This window comes from Tamandua tetradactyla, chromosome 3 (assembly GCF_023851605.1).
Source record: "Tamandua tetradactyla isolate mTamTet1 chromosome 3, mTamTet1.pri, whole genome shotgun sequence".
Taxonomy (NCBI): domain Eukaryota; kingdom Metazoa; phylum Chordata; class Mammalia; order Pilosa; family Myrmecophagidae; genus Tamandua; species Tamandua tetradactyla.
In genome coordinates, this window is record NC_135329.1 from 182077736 (window position 1) to 182095267 (window position 17532).

Genomic DNA, 17532 nt, shown 5'->3' on the forward strand with positions numbered 1-17532 from the left:
CTGAATGAATAGTGTTCTAATGATTTCTTCAAACTTTTATTGACTCCTTATTATGCTTCAGAATAAGATAGACCCCACAGAAAACCAATGCATGCTATGGCCTAGGAATCAGTTTAAGGCCACTGTCAAAGTCAGTTCCCTTTTATCTATTCTGACCTTACCTGAATTAGATCATGTGCCATTCTGGTCATTAATGGTCCACTTATTTCAGTATCTTCAAGATCTGTAAGAACCTCCCAACTTCCATTCTCAAATTTCACAGGCATAGAAAAGACAATTCCTTCAGGAATACCGAACTGGCCTGCCGTGAGCAAACACAAAACAAAATAAAAGAAAACAAAAAACAAACCCTTCCTATTAAGGAATGTTGAAAAGACAGATAGAATACACTCTTTTTTTTTTAATGACAGTGATGGAACTAAATTTCTGGAAATTCCTCAATAGGGAGGACTCACCCTAGAAGTATTGATTGAGCATCAATTAAGAACAAAGCTCTGTGAGTCAATCCTACTCTAGTCAGCTCTGTCAAGGCTACCACTCTTATGACTGATATGCTTAGGACAGAAAACTTGGAATTGCTTCTTTCTATTTCCACACATAATTACTCACCAAGTTCTGCCAATCCTCCCTCTTGTCTTTCTCTTACAACTATTCCCTCTTCTTCAATCCTCTGCCCTTGTTTGGTTCAAATCCCGAGTACATAGGTGCTAATGTAGTCTTTCTTTTCCCTACCTTATTTGGATTCCTTTTGTCTGTTTCCCAGGGCCTTTCCTATCTCCTTATATAGCCCCATGAGCCTGCATCATTTACCTGATCTGGCCTTTCAGTTTCCTGGTCTACCATGGCAGTTGCACGTCTAGGATGTGAAAGCTGGCTCCTTGCAGCTCCTAGCTCCCCCCTTGGATGCACTCCAAATAAAATGACTGACAACATTTACTACTAAATATTCAACATTCAGATAAAATTACCACTCTTTTTCCTTTAATTAAATAAGAAAACTTTAATCTGAAATGTTATTATTAGGGAAAAAAAATTGAGATATTTAAGAAACCAGAATCTAAAAGCTTTTTCCTTATTGGGCTTCTCAGGTCTCTATTCATTCTCTGTTGATCTTCTCTGTAAAGAGTCAGCCTCATGGGCAGACAATATATGAGGGTTTCCTACATAATGTAGATTCTGGGAGACAATGATCGCTTGCCTTCCCCCCACCCCCCAGTATTTTATTATTTATGAATAAAATTCTCATGGAGATTAATTAAACTTTCTTTCTACAAATAAAAGATTAGGGTTAAAATGCTCATTTTTTGGAAAAGGTTATATACTGATTTGAATTCACACTATAAGGATTTTCATGTACTTTACTTCAGTTGAAGAAAATTCACTGAACACCTACCAGGTACAATCTGCTTCAATAAAGACCCAGCAAGATGACCCAAACAAGGCCCCATCCTCAGGATGCACACAATATAATGGAGGGGACATAGGCAACTAACCATACTATCGATAAAATGTAGACTATCACAGTGCTTTAATAGAGGAACAAATGCTATGTGAGAATAGAGGAGAGAGATTTATTCTGACTTGGGGGACATGGGGAGATTTTCCTTGAGCCGCACTTTACTAACTGGAACAATTGGCAGGATGGTGGTTCTCCTAAGAACATAATTAATGCAGGAGGTGGATCAGACTGGAGAGGAAGACCACAAATGCAGTTTGTGTAGGCGAGTTTGAAGTGACAGTATGACATCTAGGTGGCACTGCTTCACAGGCTAGAGCTCAGCAGACAGGCCCAGGCCTGAAACTCAGAAGAGTAAATGAGCTTGCTCGGGAAGGTCATATAAAGTACAAAGGGAAGGGACGCTTTAGAATGAAATGACAGAGGGAAGAACAACAGCTATTCTATCCTTCCTACTTTTCAAATATGGTAGAAATCCTTTGAATAGATTTCTAGAAGACTGAAACATTAAGCCTACAGAAATTTATATACAGCATTTGTAGACAAAGAGAAAGCTTTCATGTTCTCACTATTGCCTGGTAGTCTTAAGATCTGGTCCTGACGTGCCCCTTTGTACCCTGCCTCTATCTTTGCTCTTGCGGCTCCCTGTGCCCAGATGTTCTGCCCACCCTTACCAGGCTAGTAAACTCTTCTTGAATTTCAAGCTCCCTGGAGTCACCTCCTTATAAAACCTGTCCTCATTCTTCCTGCTCCTGGCCTAGATTTGACCTGGCTTTTCCTTTCTCAGCTGGGATACTGTGAGAAAAAACTTAATGGGACTATTTCGTTTATGTATCTGGCTCTCCTTACTCTTCTGTGAGTTTCCTACAGGCAAAAGTCAGGTCTAATTCTTATGTGTGTTTCCAGTGAATTCCCATAAAACATCTGTTGAATTTCTGAATGAATACTGAATACAAGTATGAATGAATGAATGATTATGGAATTGTAAAAGTCCAGATTAAGCTTATGGACCACGTTAAGAGCTGGACAGGCAGAGACACAGCAGTAGGAACAGAAGACATACAAGGTTTTTTCAATATTACAAACAGTAATAAAACAGATTTACCTTCACTCAGTACTCCTAAAGAAACAATCTCCCCAGGTGGTGAACCATGGTACCAGTATTTTAATGTAGTGGCTATACTGTGTGCAGCTAAAATACCTCCAAATTGTTTTCCTGTGGCAGTCAGCATTTTTATATTTGACACAAATTCTTTGTTCAGCCATTCACTGTAAGGAGAGAAAGTAACAATTTTTACAATGGAGAGAGGAAAGCAAATGGCAATGGAGCTGAGTTCAAGGAATCACATCCACAATCAAAATAGAAATATGACTTTCAGTGCCCTTTCTTCAAGTTTTCTTGATTCCATAAAAAGTCAATTGAAAAATAAAGGTATAAGGCAGAAAGGACTCCCAAATATTCAAACTGATAACATGATATCATAAATAGGGAACACAGAAAAGTGGCCAAAGTCTGCAAGAACAGTTACTTTCATTACAAAGAATTTATTCCATGTAGATATCTTGGAATCAGAGGTATTCTTCATTTTAAACACAATAATTTAATAAGATGTTGAATTCACACTGACATTTAGAAAAATAATTATGTTTTTATAATCTGAAATCCAAACTAAGGGAAAAATATCCAGCTGGATTAGAACAAGGGTTAAAGGCCTATACCCATTAACCCAGCATTCACGCTCCTGGAGTGTGAATTTGGGGCACAAAATTCCTTGGCATGGATAAATTTCCAATGGTATGAGGAAAGGTAAAGACTCATAGGGAAGGGAAAGTAGGAGCAATGAAAAGGAAATGTTACAATGGGGAGGGGCTGCAAGGTTGAGAAAAATGCCTCAAAGGCAATCCTCCAGTTTTTCCTCTTCCTCCTCCTCAAACGTTAGTGTTTTCTGTGGCAGGCACAGTTCTAAGTGCTTTACCCCATTTAATCTTCCACGACCCTAAAATGTCAATACTGTGTTATCATTTCCACTGCACAGATGATAAACTGAGGCATAGAGAGGTTAAGTAGCTACCAAAAGTCACATAACTAAGTAAAAACTGAAACCCAGGTTGTTTGGCCTTAAAGATTGTCCCCCTCATCACCTCTCAATTCTACCTCTTCCGGCTGTAATGCCTGGCCCGGCCCTGGCCTGCTTACCATCCTTCTTTGTTTTTCAGGTGTGCGGTATGGCAGGGTGCAATTTCATCATCTTCCCATGTGAGTATCCTTTTATTGCAGCACCATTTGTTGAATTTTTGTTTGTTTGTTTGTTTTGGGGGAAGTACATGGACCAGGAATCAAACCTGGGTCCCCTGCATGGCAGGCGAGAATTCTACCACTGAACAACGCTTGCGCCGCACACCAACCCTCCCCTTGTCGCCTCACTTACCATCTTAATTTTTTGTTCTCCAAAATTTTAAACTAATTTTAGCTCGGCTACATATTTCTGTCTTTATGGTAAGTAATATTGACATTACATGTGCTTGTTTGAAAGATGAGTTTCATGGAATATATGAATTACCTTAAGGGTAATCTGAAATATAAAAATCCATGATTCTGAAATCAAATCAATTGGGGATTTGATTTGTCTGTTTGGAATTCTAGGAAATTTTCTATGTTTCTTCAATAGATAGCATAAACAAATATGAGTGTGAACAATGCAAGTCATTTGTGTACAAAGATTTATAAAGTTATTTTAAAGGTTAGAACATCTATTATATATTTAACATTGTCAGTATACGTCACTTAAAAATATACTGTACCTATCAAAAATCAAGTTTAAAACAGGACGGGAGTAGTGAGGAGGTCCCCAAACAGCACTCTCACAACTGTAAACCTTTGCTTTCCTCAGATCAACATAATTGTTTCCACTAATATTACCCCAGATTATCACATTTTTTATGTCTGTAAAGAAAAGAAATAAAAACAAACTATAAGAATGCATATTAATATTTAAAAAATGCCCCAAATCCATTTTTTGTGTTAGGATTGCTCTTTTTGCTATAAAATGATTCTAAGTTTATGCTCCTTAAAAACAAGCCAATGGAGGGGGGGGGGAGACAACCAGTCAATGATGTGGAGCACCCCTCTAAATCATCAACGTTTGCCAATCTCTATTAATGTTCTATAAATGGATATGGGTATACGACTGAATTCAATGTTCCCTGAAATAACTGATATTGAAAACTACATCACACTTAGTCCTAACTTCATTACTCTACCTGCTATTAAAAGAGAAGAGGGGAGGGAAATGGGAGAAAGGGAGATGGAGAGGGAGAAGGAGAACGTTTTATCTGTTTTGCTTTTGAAAAAGTGTCCTAGGCTATGGACTGGGATAGAAATTAGAGCAAATCACTTATCTCCCAGATGTGTTTCATCTCCTGCAAAATGAAGGTGTTGTATTAAGAGGACCCTGAGGAATACCCTAGTCACCAAATAGTCATTGAATACCTTCTATGTATAAGGCATTTCTAGAAGTGAGGCTTAGAATAAAAAAAAACATCAGCCTAAATCCTTGCAACATTCATGGGGTTGAAGGGGTGTGGATGAAGAAACAACTACTATACAAAGTGATATACACTATGTAGAAAAATAAGAGGAAAGGCAATAGAAAAAGAGTTGCTATTTGATGATTCTTAATTATGGATTTTCTATGAATGTTGAATCCAAAGTGCAATAAATAATTTTGTTTGTTTGTTTATTCATACATTCATTTATTCATTCATTTGCTTACTTATTTGTTTAAAAACTTAATTCTCCTATAAGTTCACACCACTTCCTACTGGGGAGATTACATTCTTTCCTGTTCTGTGTGAGGTATGATAGCTTTTGGCATCAACTGATTTGGCTTAAGTAGGAGGGTGTTTGCTGTCCCATATAACAAGACTGGAGGTGGGCAGTGACACTGCTGGTTCAGCGGGTCAAAGATGTGATTTCCTTGGTCTTTCCCTCATGGTTCTAAGATGGCTGCAGCAGCTCCAAGTATCTCACTGTAACACGGCTGTGTTCAAAGGTAGGCAGTAGGGAAAAGAATGTAGCAGAGGCTTCCCTTTTTGCCTTTTCTCTTTTCAGGGAGGGATATATTCTTCTCAGGAGAGTTCAAATAGACTACCCACTCAGCCACCCCCAGTTGTGAGAGAAGTTGAGAAAACAAATGACTTTTTCAGCATCAACAGTGGAAGAAAGGCTAGTGGGAGAAGAGGGTGGGAAATGGATTTTGTGTAGTCAGTGTTCAGTGCCTACCATCTTCCTTTGAGATTCTCTCCCTCATCAAAATGACTCATGAAGTAGGAATAGCTGGTGTTCCCTCCATCACCCAACTGAGAGTTAGTGATGTGAACTTGGGTCCCTCCTTTAGCTGCCTGCTGCAGGAGAGAAGAGAGGGTGCTAGTCTGGGTTGGAGCTCATGGGATCCTACATGGTAAAATAATTCTCCAGCTACAGGTAAGCACACGGAAGGCTTCCTGCTCCAAGTCTAAATTAATATTTTAAGTTCACTTCATCTCAATGTTCTCATCAGCTTTGATGCCCTTTCTAGCTCTAAATGCCTTACATTATGCTATGAAAAAATATAGTGGACATCTACTTGTTTTTTAATCTCCCAGAATCTCTTCCACCTTGATATTTCTCTAAAGGTATCCTGTACTTAATTTTGGGAACTACACATCCCAAATTTCAGTCTATATGGTTTGGGTGGGGCTGTCCACATGCGATAGGTCCAGTATTAGTCACGTGACCCTGATACCACCCTCCTGGCCACAATGATTGATTCGGGGAGGGCATATATCCATGCCAGGCCAATGAGATATTATCCTGCTATTTTTCATAAACGAATGGGAGAGAAAGCTCTCTTTTTACTGGGGTTGCTAAGCTATGAACCTAGGAGTCTGGGGATGCCAGTGGCCATTTTGCTACTTTTTGTAGAGAATTTATCTGAGGATAAAAACAATACTGAGGAAAGCAGAGCTGAGTGATGGGCCAAAAGAGAGTACAAGGGAGATCTGGTCTCATTGTTTGAACACAAGCATCCAGATAGACCTGAAATGAGAACTACCCTCTGTACTTTTCAGTTGTGTGAAAAAGAATTCTCTTCCTTTCTCTGGCTGAAGTCACTTTGAGTTGAGTTTCTGTTGCTTGCAACAGAGAGTTCCAGTACGCCAGTATGCATGGTCTAAGACATGCGTGTCAACCGAACTCAGGAGATATCCTGGACCTGGCTTTTCTGTAAAGGTGTGATACGTTCTTGGGGTCTGGAATGATCCCTGAAGGATTCTCCCTGGTGGTTTTCTTATTTGTGTCATTACTGTTTTTTTTTTTCTTTCTTTCTTTCTTGCTGCTCCACTGACAATTCTACTTTGACTACTGTCCTTCTAATACCTCTCTTTCCTTTTCATACTTGTCCTCCATTTTCCATTTTTCTTACTTCTTCTCCTGACATACTTATTGGTTTTGAGTATAGTGGGGCTTAGATTTTATGGCTTCCTATTTCTATTCTAGATACCCAGAATGATTCAGAAGGTATAGTATTTCTCTTAGCTGCTTTGAAATCATGTTGTCTAACACAAAACAAAACAAAATAAACCCATACAAAAACAAAAATAGGATTTCACTCACTAGAGGGAGTCGTTTTCAATTTTTTGGCCAATGCAGCTTTAGCTTCGCCTTCTACCCCCAAAGCCACAGCGATGATGTTGCGTGTGATGGTTGGGGCATATCTCATAAGCAAAACCGTTTTAAGATTTACAAAGGTTTTTCCTGCCACAATAACTCTGACAGATTCATGGGCATTTTTCTCAATCAGGTATCCATACAGCCTACATAGAGGAACCCTGCTTCTGATGCAGTCTTCTAAAGTGTTCACCTCCTTATCGATGCTGTCATCGAGAACGATGATCACGTGGGCTTGATGGAAGGCCTCCTCCACTTTAGTGCACATGGAGACACTCCGGAGGAGCGGTGCTGCCAGGTCATAAGTCTCCATCACAATTGTTTTCAGATTTTCTTCCATCTGCCTGTCATCAAACAGCGTTATGCTAATTTCTGTTTCCATCCCAAACACTTCACCACTTGTCAATATGGGAATTAGGTGGTAGCAGGCAGGAGCAGATGCACTGATAAAATGTGAAGCTGAATTAGGAATGGTTAAATGCTTTGCCCCTTTAAATCCTTTATTCTTAATAGATATTCTGCATGCACATTCATAGAGTGAACATTTTTAAATAGACATATACATTGTAAGGTTAGAAATAAAAAGTGGATCAAAATAGTCTCACTATTAACTCCTCGCTCTTTCTATTTAAAAAACAAATCCTCAAATAAAAAACTAATTGATTTATTTGTATCTTCAAATGAAATAGAATTTTCCATATGTGGAAAGCAAAATTTAGAAGAACTATAGCATGTGACTCTAGTTACATGTTTACACATACTCTTAAAGAAGGCAGAGAAATAAGTTTCATTTAACCATAATCTGTTTTTGTTTTATACCCTTATTTACAAAGTAATGACATTTTGGGGTTCAACAAAAGCAAGTATATGGTCCATTTGTAGCCACATTTCAGCAATTTTCTGGATAATCTATATCTGTAGTTATCAACTGAGAGTTGTCAATGACCCTTGTGGGCATTTTTGATTTTCACAGTGGGTTGAAGAGGCATAGAAGGGAGGCTTCAGGAGTATCTGCAGCATTCTAATCCTTTAAAAAATATATCTAAAGCTGATGTAATAAATATGGGTGATAGATTCATAGATGCTTATTATATCATTCTGTTTTTTCTATATTTGAGACTCATAACAAATCATTTTAAAAGTGAGTGTAGGGCAGGCCCTGGTGGCTCAGCAGGCAGAGTTCTCGTCTGCCATACCAGAGACCCGAGTTCAATTTCTGGTGCCTGCCCATGCAATAAAAAAAAAGGTGAGTGTACATTTGAGGAGATACAAACCTATAGTGGCATGAACAGTGTAAGAGACAGAGAGAGGGCTTGGGAAAGGATGGGGGATGGGGAGAGCAAGAAAGACAGCAAGAGAAACAAGGAGAGAACATTGAGAAGCAAAGATAGAAAAGGTGACAACAAAAGACTCCGTGCATCCCAGACTGAGAGCAATAGGGGCAAAAGTGAGGAGGAGGAAAGTAAGAAGGAGCAAGTGTGCAGGGGGGTAACAGAGGGTAATGGGGGGAAAGAGGGAGAGAACAACAGTCAGTAAGGGGCAGGGGAAAGGGAGAGGGGAAAGAAGGTAAGGGAAAGGGAAGGAAGGACAGAGTGATCGGGCAAGGCACAAAGTAAAATTGAAAGTAATAGATGCATGAGAGACACAGAAAAACAGGGGTACTGCTAGAGCAGGGAGCACCAGAGTTACAGAGACAACATCCATAGGAGAAACGACTTCCAAAGTAAATATCCATGCTCTAAATTTGATCTTAGATTAAATACATATATATATCTAATCTAAACACTCATATGGGGCTATTTTGGATTATATATATGTACATGTATATAGATGTGTGCGTATATATGTTTGCATAAAATGACAACTCAAACTGGACATTCGGGTAATCTTCTGTTACAGAATTAATCTACTTAATTGTACTTTCTAAATATAAAAGTCAATCTCATGAATCCTGGGTCTTGACTATCCCACCTGGAGATCCAGACCTGCAAGGGGTTAATGCGACCTTTGAGGGCTTCTTCTTCCAGCTCCTTTTCTGTATGTGCCTCCAGGTTCTCTTGAGCAATTATCAGCATCAGCTCACTTGTCATGCTAGAGGTAACATTATAGTAAAGCTAAATATTGGAAAAGAAAAAGTCAACATCAGAGAATGGACAATCAGTTACTGACTAAAACTGTAATGGAAAGTTTTGGTTTAAAGTCAAAATAGAATGAAAAGAAAGCTGAGCGAATCCTTAAGAAAACAAAATGTTTGAAAAATAAAATAACATAAAAGAACACAAATATTTTAAACAGATAAAACAACAATTTATATTACCTGGGCATGCTCGAGGAACTCATTGTATCCTCCCAAAAGCAAACCCTTTCCTCCACGATCCAACAGCTCTCTCCAGATGATGGGAGAATTTTTGTGACTCCATTTATTCTTCTCACACACATTTTTTAGCCACTCCTATTAAATGAAATTTTGTGGGAAGTCATATATTAAATCTTAACACAACTTTAGAATTCAAACACTTACATACTAGCTTTTTTTATTGCCACTGTGTATATATAATACAATTTAGATAGTTTTAAAAAGTAAAATGTAAATACAGAAAATAGTGATGAATTAAGTAACACATCAGTCAAGAAAGAGCATTCTTTATATTCATTGATCCAATCAAGGTACTAAAGGTGTTCTCTTTGCTGAAGAGAGCTTGAGTGCATGTGTTTAGCTTAAAGTGAGGCCAAGTGTTCCAGTTCAACTGATTTCAAAAACTATTTTTTCTCTGTTCTTGTATGTGAGATATTTCCAGTCTTAGGGTCATATACATTTTGTACTGCCTTTCAAATTTGTGGTTTAGGTTTATGTAGCTCAGACTGAATTAACGAGCTTAATGTTATCTGTGGATTTTTGACACTATTACAAAAAGTTTAAATTATCACTATCTAGTTTATATAGAGTAAGCTTTTGAATGATTAGATGTGAGTAGAGACAGACAGCAATATTCTTACAGGCAAATAACATGGAAACATTTTAAAAATTCTGTCAATTGGGGCATGTGTGATAAAGCTCCCTCACCAATAAAATTTTAGAAGCTAATTTCCCCTTCTGATGTTGAAGATCTCCCAGCCTTTACCCTATCCAAAAGCAAACAATGCTGGTGTGAGGATTCTGCCGTGGTCCCTCTAGCCACAACACTGCCAGGCCAGTTGTGGGTGAAAGGAGCTCTACTCCAAAGAAGCTTCAACACCAAGCCAATGTGCCCTGGCAGGAACTAGGAGACTATATATAGGCCAAGGCACTGAGGTTGCTGAATCCAAAGTGGGAAATGAACTTGAACAAAGGAAAATTTATCAGTATAAACCACTCTTCCATGATTCAAGAGTGTCTAGCCTGGCAAGGTTGGAAATGATAACATGATTGCTAGGATGGCTCTCAGGAGCTTGGAGAAGTGATGGCCCATATTAAGTGAAGTAGAAATTCTGGAACTTCCAAGGAAGACGATGGAAAAAGCGTTAAAAAACTTTAGAAAAATGGGCATGCTAGAGTAGATATACTTTGTAAGCCTGGAGAACCTACCAGCCAACTATGTTTTGCAGAAGAACCTGGGGGACACTGCATTCATCAAAGTGATAAGGAATGCACTTGTGAGGGGATCCCATCATCACTGAGAATCCTGCATGTGGCTGTCTTCTATAGGCTGGGACTGCTAGTGAGACATACTGTTAAAGAACTAGACTCCTTGAAAATGAGGATGACAGAATCCTGAAATAATGAAGGCTGGGGAAGGTGTTTAACTGGCAGAAGCAAGGGGCGTATAATTGTCATAAGGAGCCATCTGAATAGGGAAACTTCCCTGCAGACAGCTATGGAGACAGATAATATAACATGGCATGGCAGCCTTAGACTTAAGATAGATGGGCAGCTGACAAGGATATTGCTCAATTTATACAGAGTAGAGAAGTCAAGAATGAATGATCAGGAGTCTGAAGGTAGCTACCTTAATAGGAAGTCATAATCTTTTGCTGGTTTCCAGATCTGAGTCAATTTTCAGATCCAGGACTCACACTTGGAAGGAAATGCAGAATTCCAAATTGAAAAAACCTGCAACACCACAGCAAGTTTAAGATTCTCTAAGTCCTTCCCCAAAGAGACCGTTAGCCATTTACTTATTTAAATGCATACTGGGAAAAGTGTGAACACCTAGATATTCTGAGATTGTTAGACACAGTCTGGGTTGACATTAATACCCAGCAGCTGATGAATAATCATGCCCCTGTAAGAGGGAATCTAGCTCTCACCCGTTTACTGGGTGATTTAAAAAGCTGCTATCTTGAATGTGACTCCGAGTAGGAAAGAGCTCAACAGCAGGTCCAGGTTGTGGTACAAGAAGCCCTGCAATCTGGGTCATAAAACACGGCAGATGCTATGATATTAAATGTATCTGTGGTGGGAAAAAAAAGTTCTGTGGAGTATAGAGCAAGTTCCAGTGAAGAATCACTGTGTAAACCCCTAGGGTTCTGGAGCAAGCAGCCACCATGAGAACACTGCCAAGATCTCCTGCTGCAAGGAACATAATTGACTGAAGGCTCCAGTGGCTGCCTTTCTGAATCTAGCAGTGCAGTATGTGGGGTTTGAGGAGTGCATTATTTGCTGCCAACAGCCAAAGAAGAAACCATCATGAATGGTATGTGGGATAGGGCTGTTCAGACTAATAATTACAGTTGAATCTCAGCTGCCTCTGAATGTCCAAACTAACCGCAAAAGAAACCAACACTGAGTCTCTGATATGACACTATCCCTTAGGAGATTCCTCAGCCACTTGGTGGCAAGCTGATCAAATCAGACCCCTTCCATCCTGAAAGGGCCAGTGGCTCACCCTCAGAGAAAAAGACCTCTTCCAGATATAGGTTGGGTTTCTTGTCCCAGAGCTTCAACCAGCACCACTCTCTCGGGGTTTGTGGGATGACTGACCCACAGGCATGGAAATATCTGACCAGCAAAATATCTGATCAAGAGACTCACTAGAGCCAAATTTATTCTCATTATTGATTGGGGCCTCAATTGTTCTACAAGATATTAGGAAAAATATATAAATAATGTTTTGAGACTGATAAGTAGGGACTTTACTAGTACTCAATGCCAGTATTACATGAACATTCATTACGGAAAGTCAATCTGAAACATACAGTAGGTGATATTTAATCAAATTAGAACACATTTTTGCATGTAAGTTTAACATATTGTAACGGCTTCTTACCTCCCAAACATCAGGATGTTGTGTAATTTTATGTATCCGAAAATTAGGAAGATTCTTTTGTAAATAGTCTGCCAAAAGTTCTGCTTTAGCATAATATGGACAATCTGCTCTACCTAAAAGGGTTCAAAGTAGCAATGTTTTCTTTCATCACACAGAAATTATCATGCAATTATAAATATTTGCCACACAATTACAGAAATAGTCATACAGTTATGATATAAGCTTATGACATATAGTTAGAATATACTCATTCAGTCACATTAACTTTTCATTTTTACTTTTTTTTTTTTTTTTTTTTACATGGGCAGGCACCAGGAATCGAACCTGGGTCCTCTGGCATGGCAGGCAAGCATTCTTGCCTGCTGAGCCACCATGGCCCGCCTATTTTTACTATTTTTAATAAAAATAAAATAATTTTCATAGGAGATCAGAACCTTAAGTAATCTTATGTGGAAAGGAAAAAAATAGAATATTTCCTCTCCCAGGACTATACTAGACCTCATTTTCTCTAAGAGGCTACTCATTAAGAGCCACTAAAAGGTAAGGTGTCAAGGGAAGAGTGGTGGTAAAATCACGTTTGATTTGATATCTGTGGCACGGAGTTGAGAGGAAGAAAGAAGTTGAGGGAGAAGTTGAGAGAGAGGAGCCTGAATAGCACTTATTTTCTGGCTTGGGTAGATGATCCTGCACTCACCTGAATGAAGTCATGAATGAGAAGTTTAATTTTAGATAAGCAGGTCTAAATCAACCCACCATTGGAGGTCTCTGTAATATATTTAAGTGGGTATGATCAGCAGGTAGCTGGATATATACGTCTAAAGTTCAGGTGCCATGAAAGGGCTTAAGACATAGAATTTGCAGTCACGAACACAGGTAGTTAAAGCCGCCATATTGGATACGGTTGTGCCTCTCCAGAGTGGGAAGGACAGAGGGCAAGAGCAGGACTTTCTCTGGAACATTCTTCCTCAGTTACTCCCAATTACCAGTTCATCAGTCTTATGGAGACTTCAAGGCTATCCTTGCCCCTCAACATCCCTCTGTCCATCAGCCTCTTCCCTGTCTAGTTCAAATTCATGGTTTGTCCCTTTAAACCACTCTTTCACTCATGAATTGTTATTTAGTCCCACTGTTCCTCTGGCAAATCAGCCTGATAAAGTACCTTACCCTGGAACAATCCAATAATCTGTCTTTCCTGTGCCTAAATCCTAGCTACTAGGCACCACTGAAAAACATGGTGAACCAAGCAGAGAGGTATCACCGTAAAGTCAATAAATTCATGGTTACCAGCCTCAACTGGGGCCCTTAACCTTACCTGGAGATTCCTGCTTCTCTTGTCAGTATTCTCTTCTGTTCTCCACAATGACTATTTCAGTTTGTCCACTTCTTTGAAGCCTCTTTCCTCTCCCTAACATCTCTCCTATTACAAAACAACAGACAATCTCATTTTCTACTTTACAAAAGCTAAATAAAACAAAAAGGCAGTTGAGAAGTCCTCTAATCATCTGCCATCACATCTGCAAGCCTGTCTGCATTTTGACTCATCTTTTTCTTCTTTTCTCTTGTTCAATGGAAGAGGAGTTCTACCTCCAGTCTAGATCTATTCCCACAGCTTGGGCTTTGAATCCCACTCTCTTCTGCTTTCCCAGGAACACTGCTAAATTGAATTTCCCCTCTGTAGAAATATTCTGCCTCTAATGGCCCCTTTCCTTCATGTTTAAGAAATACTTAAGTTTCTCCTGTCCTCCACTTTCCCCCTTTAGCTACTGCCTTTTACCTTCCCTTTTCTAGTCAAACTTCTTCGAAGAGTTCTCTATATTTGTCATCCCCAGATCTTCTCTGGCACTTATTGACTAGTCCAACATGATCTGGCTTTTCATAAAATTTTCTAGAAGGTACCCCAGGACCTCCATGTCATAAAATCCTTTTCCTGTTGATCTTGGTGGCAGTTGTCACTATTGCACCTTTCCAATCTTTTGAAACACCCCTCTGTGGTGGGGCATTCTCAAAGTTTTCCTCTTATCTCTTTGGCCTCTCTTCACCTTACTTGGTAGGTTCCTATTCCTTTATTCATTCGTTAAAAAGTTAGGATTCCACAAGTCATCTTATCTCCTTCTACACATTCTCTCTGGCCAATTTCCTCTACCTCCTTGATTTCAACCATCAATCTGTATTTCCAGTTCAGACCTACCTCTTTATCTACATGCCTACAACCCCTCTGTATTTCTCCCTCTCCTTCTGAGCACTCAGCAGTTCTCTGAGGAATTTTACCACTCCTCTTCCTCAGAATATGTTCCTTCTTCTATGTTCTTCTTGACCTGGGTGATATCACTATCTATCAGTTATCCAAACCACTATTTGAGAATCATTGTTAACTCTTTTCTCTTCCTTACCTGCCCTCCTCCACTCAATTAGATATCTAGTCCTATAGATCTGTCTCCCTAATATGTTAATATGTTACCAATTCTCTTCATTTCTATTGCCCACCACCCTAGGTCAGGCAACCACTATATCATTCCTGGACTACAGCAACAGTCTTCTAATTGTCTCTTCATATCCAATCTTTCTCTCCCATAGTTCAGCCATAATAGTCAGATAAAATGCAAATTTGAGTATGTACTTCCCTTCTAAAAAACTTCCGTGTACTCTGGATAGGTTCTAAACTACTGAACATAGCTTACAAAAATCTATAACCCTGGTCTCAGCTTGTGACACTCTCTTCCTTGAACATTTCGCTCCAGTCAACTAAGCTTACTTTAATGTTATGCCTATTGTGTACTTGCAATCATCACCAAACTAGGCTCTCTACTCTCCAACCCCACTGCCTGCCACGCAGGCCTAAATTGCTTTTCTCCATGACTCTTCCACTCTTCTGGGTAAATCTTTCTCATTGTCAGGTCTCTACTTAAAAAAATTACTCCTTCTGGGAAGCCTGACCTGACTAAATAAGATATTTTAGTTCCCATAATACCCTGTCCTTCCACTGTTAGATATACAACAGTCTTTGTTATGTTTATCACTATGTTCCCAGCACACAGTCAGTCAACAAATATTATCTGAATGAACAAAGAAGCAAAGGAAATAGATTTTTAGGTAGATGGGAGACATCTATTGTGGTCAATTCATCAAAGAAGCAAAATGAAAAAAGGGCTGAAGTCTTTGGTGACTTGGTGAGGGCAGTTTTGCAAGGAGACAGAAGGAGACACCATACTAAAGTGGAACAAGGAACTAGAGACAGGCAAGCAAGCTACCTTTTAAAAAAATATTTTTATTGAGAAATAGCCACACATGTACAATTCTACCATATTATACAATCGATGACTCACAATATCATCACATAGCTGTGGATCATGTGACCATGATCATTTTTATAACATTTGCATCACTCCAGAAACAGAAATAAAAAGAAAAAAAAGAACTCATACATCCCATATTCCTTACCCCTCCCTCTCATTGACCCACAGTATTTCAATCTACCCAATTTTTATGCTTTATCTCCCCTTAATATTTATTTCTTATCTTTATTATTATTCTTATTTTTAACTCATCAGACACAAGGTTTTCACAATCACACAGTCCCACTGTAAAAGCTATACACTTATACAGTCCTCTTCAAGAATCAAAGCTTTTGGAACACAGTTCAATAGTTTCAGTTACTTCCCTCCAGCCACTCCAATATACCATAAATGGGATATCTATATAATGCATAAAATAACCTCCAGGATAACCTCCTGACTTTGAAATTTCTCAGTCACTGAGACTTTATTTTGTCTCATTTCTCTCTTCCCTGTTTTGGTCAAAAAGACTTTCTCATTCTGATGATATCAGGTCCCAGTTCAACCCTGGGAGGCCTTGTCCCACATGGCCAGGGAGATTTACATCCTTGGGAATCATGTCCCACGTAGCAGTGGGGGGAGGGCAGTGAGTTCACCTGCCAAGTTGGCTTAGTGAGAGAGGTCACATCTGAGCAACAAAAGAGGCTCTCCTGGGGTGACTCTTAAGCATAATTATCAGTAAGATTAGCTTTTCCTTTGCAGGAGTAAGCTTCATAGGGGTGAGCCCCAAGATCAAGGGCTCAGTCTATTGAATTGGGTGCCCACACTGCTTACAAGAATATCAGGGATTCCCCAGATAGTGAAGTTGAATATTTCCTCCTTTCTCCCCAGTCTGCAAAGGGGACTTTGCAAATGCTTTTTTATTCTCTGCCCAAATTATTCTGGGATATATCATGACATCACACTAACCTGTACAAACCAACAAGATCTCACACCCTATTCAAGATTCCATGTACTTACGGTGTACTTATGGTGTTCAAGTAAACTGGACATACAAGTTAAATTAGATAACGTGCTCCCCAAAATATGAATTTTGCACCATATAAATCCCCCTTTGATCTCGCACAGAGGTTGAAGTTTGAAAATATGGGCCATGTCATCCTTTACCCAGTATTCTGATTCACCTTAGTCCTATCCAGATCAGTGTCATTCATATCACTAGATGAAGTCTGATCACTTTTTCACTTTTTAAACGGTTGCTGAATGGGGTAATGCTGACTTTTATAGCTTTAGGGCTCTAACTCTGAGTCTAAGGTGTCACAAAATACCTGAAGTTTCAGGCAATGACCAGGTTATATACAAATAGCTCAGTATCTCAGAATTTAGAAATATCAGTTACAATTCCTAAATATATGTGACTGCTGTTAAGAACTTATTATCTAGGACCCTTTACAATAGATCCCAACTTATTAAACCATTCTCTGAGTTTGTATATTATAGTTAGTCCATATAAGTGGGGCATGATAATATTTGTCTTCTTGTTTCTGCCACTTCATTCAACAAACTGTCCTTAAGTTTCATTCACTTAGTTGCACGGTAGGCTACTCTTTCAAGAAACTTGCTCAGGAAGGTAGGAGGCAGGTTCAGTGGCCTATTTTAGTAACAGCCTCTTTACTGGTCTCATCACTGCCAGTCTTGCACTCCCAGTCCATCCTCCCCATTGGCGCGAAGGGGGGCTTCCTAAAATGCAAATCCATTAAGTCTACTCTCCAGCTTAGAATATTCCCCACTGCTTTCAAGATACAATTCAAACTCCTTTGCTTGGTGCAGGTGAGGTGCAAGATCTGGCCC

At 39.3% G+C, this 17532-nt stretch overlaps 1 protein-coding gene across 3 annotated transcripts in view; it reads right to left on the reverse strand.

Annotated features, from left to right (window-relative positions):
* Positions 1-17532, reverse strand: part of MDH1B (malate dehydrogenase 1B) — a 31185-nt gene that overhangs the window by 12839 nt on the left and 814 nt on the right. For 2 of the 3 annotated variants that reach the window (XM_077154859.1, XM_077154860.1), the window contains exons 2-8: positions 12410-12522; positions 9481-9615; positions 9135-9277; positions 7110-7606; positions 4259-4400; positions 2562-2725; positions 162-301 (exon numbers count right to left, since the gene is read on the reverse strand). In XM_077154859.1, coding sequence (XP_077010974.1) covers positions 162-301; positions 2562-2725; positions 4259-4400; positions 7110-7606; positions 9135-9277; positions 9481-9615; positions 12410-12522 — 1334 coding nt within the window. The remainder of the gene's footprint in view (positions 1-161; positions 302-2561; positions 2726-4258; positions 4401-7109; positions 7607-9134; positions 9278-9480; positions 9616-12409; positions 12523-17532) is intronic. The other variant, XM_077154861.1, reaches the window with a different exon arrangement.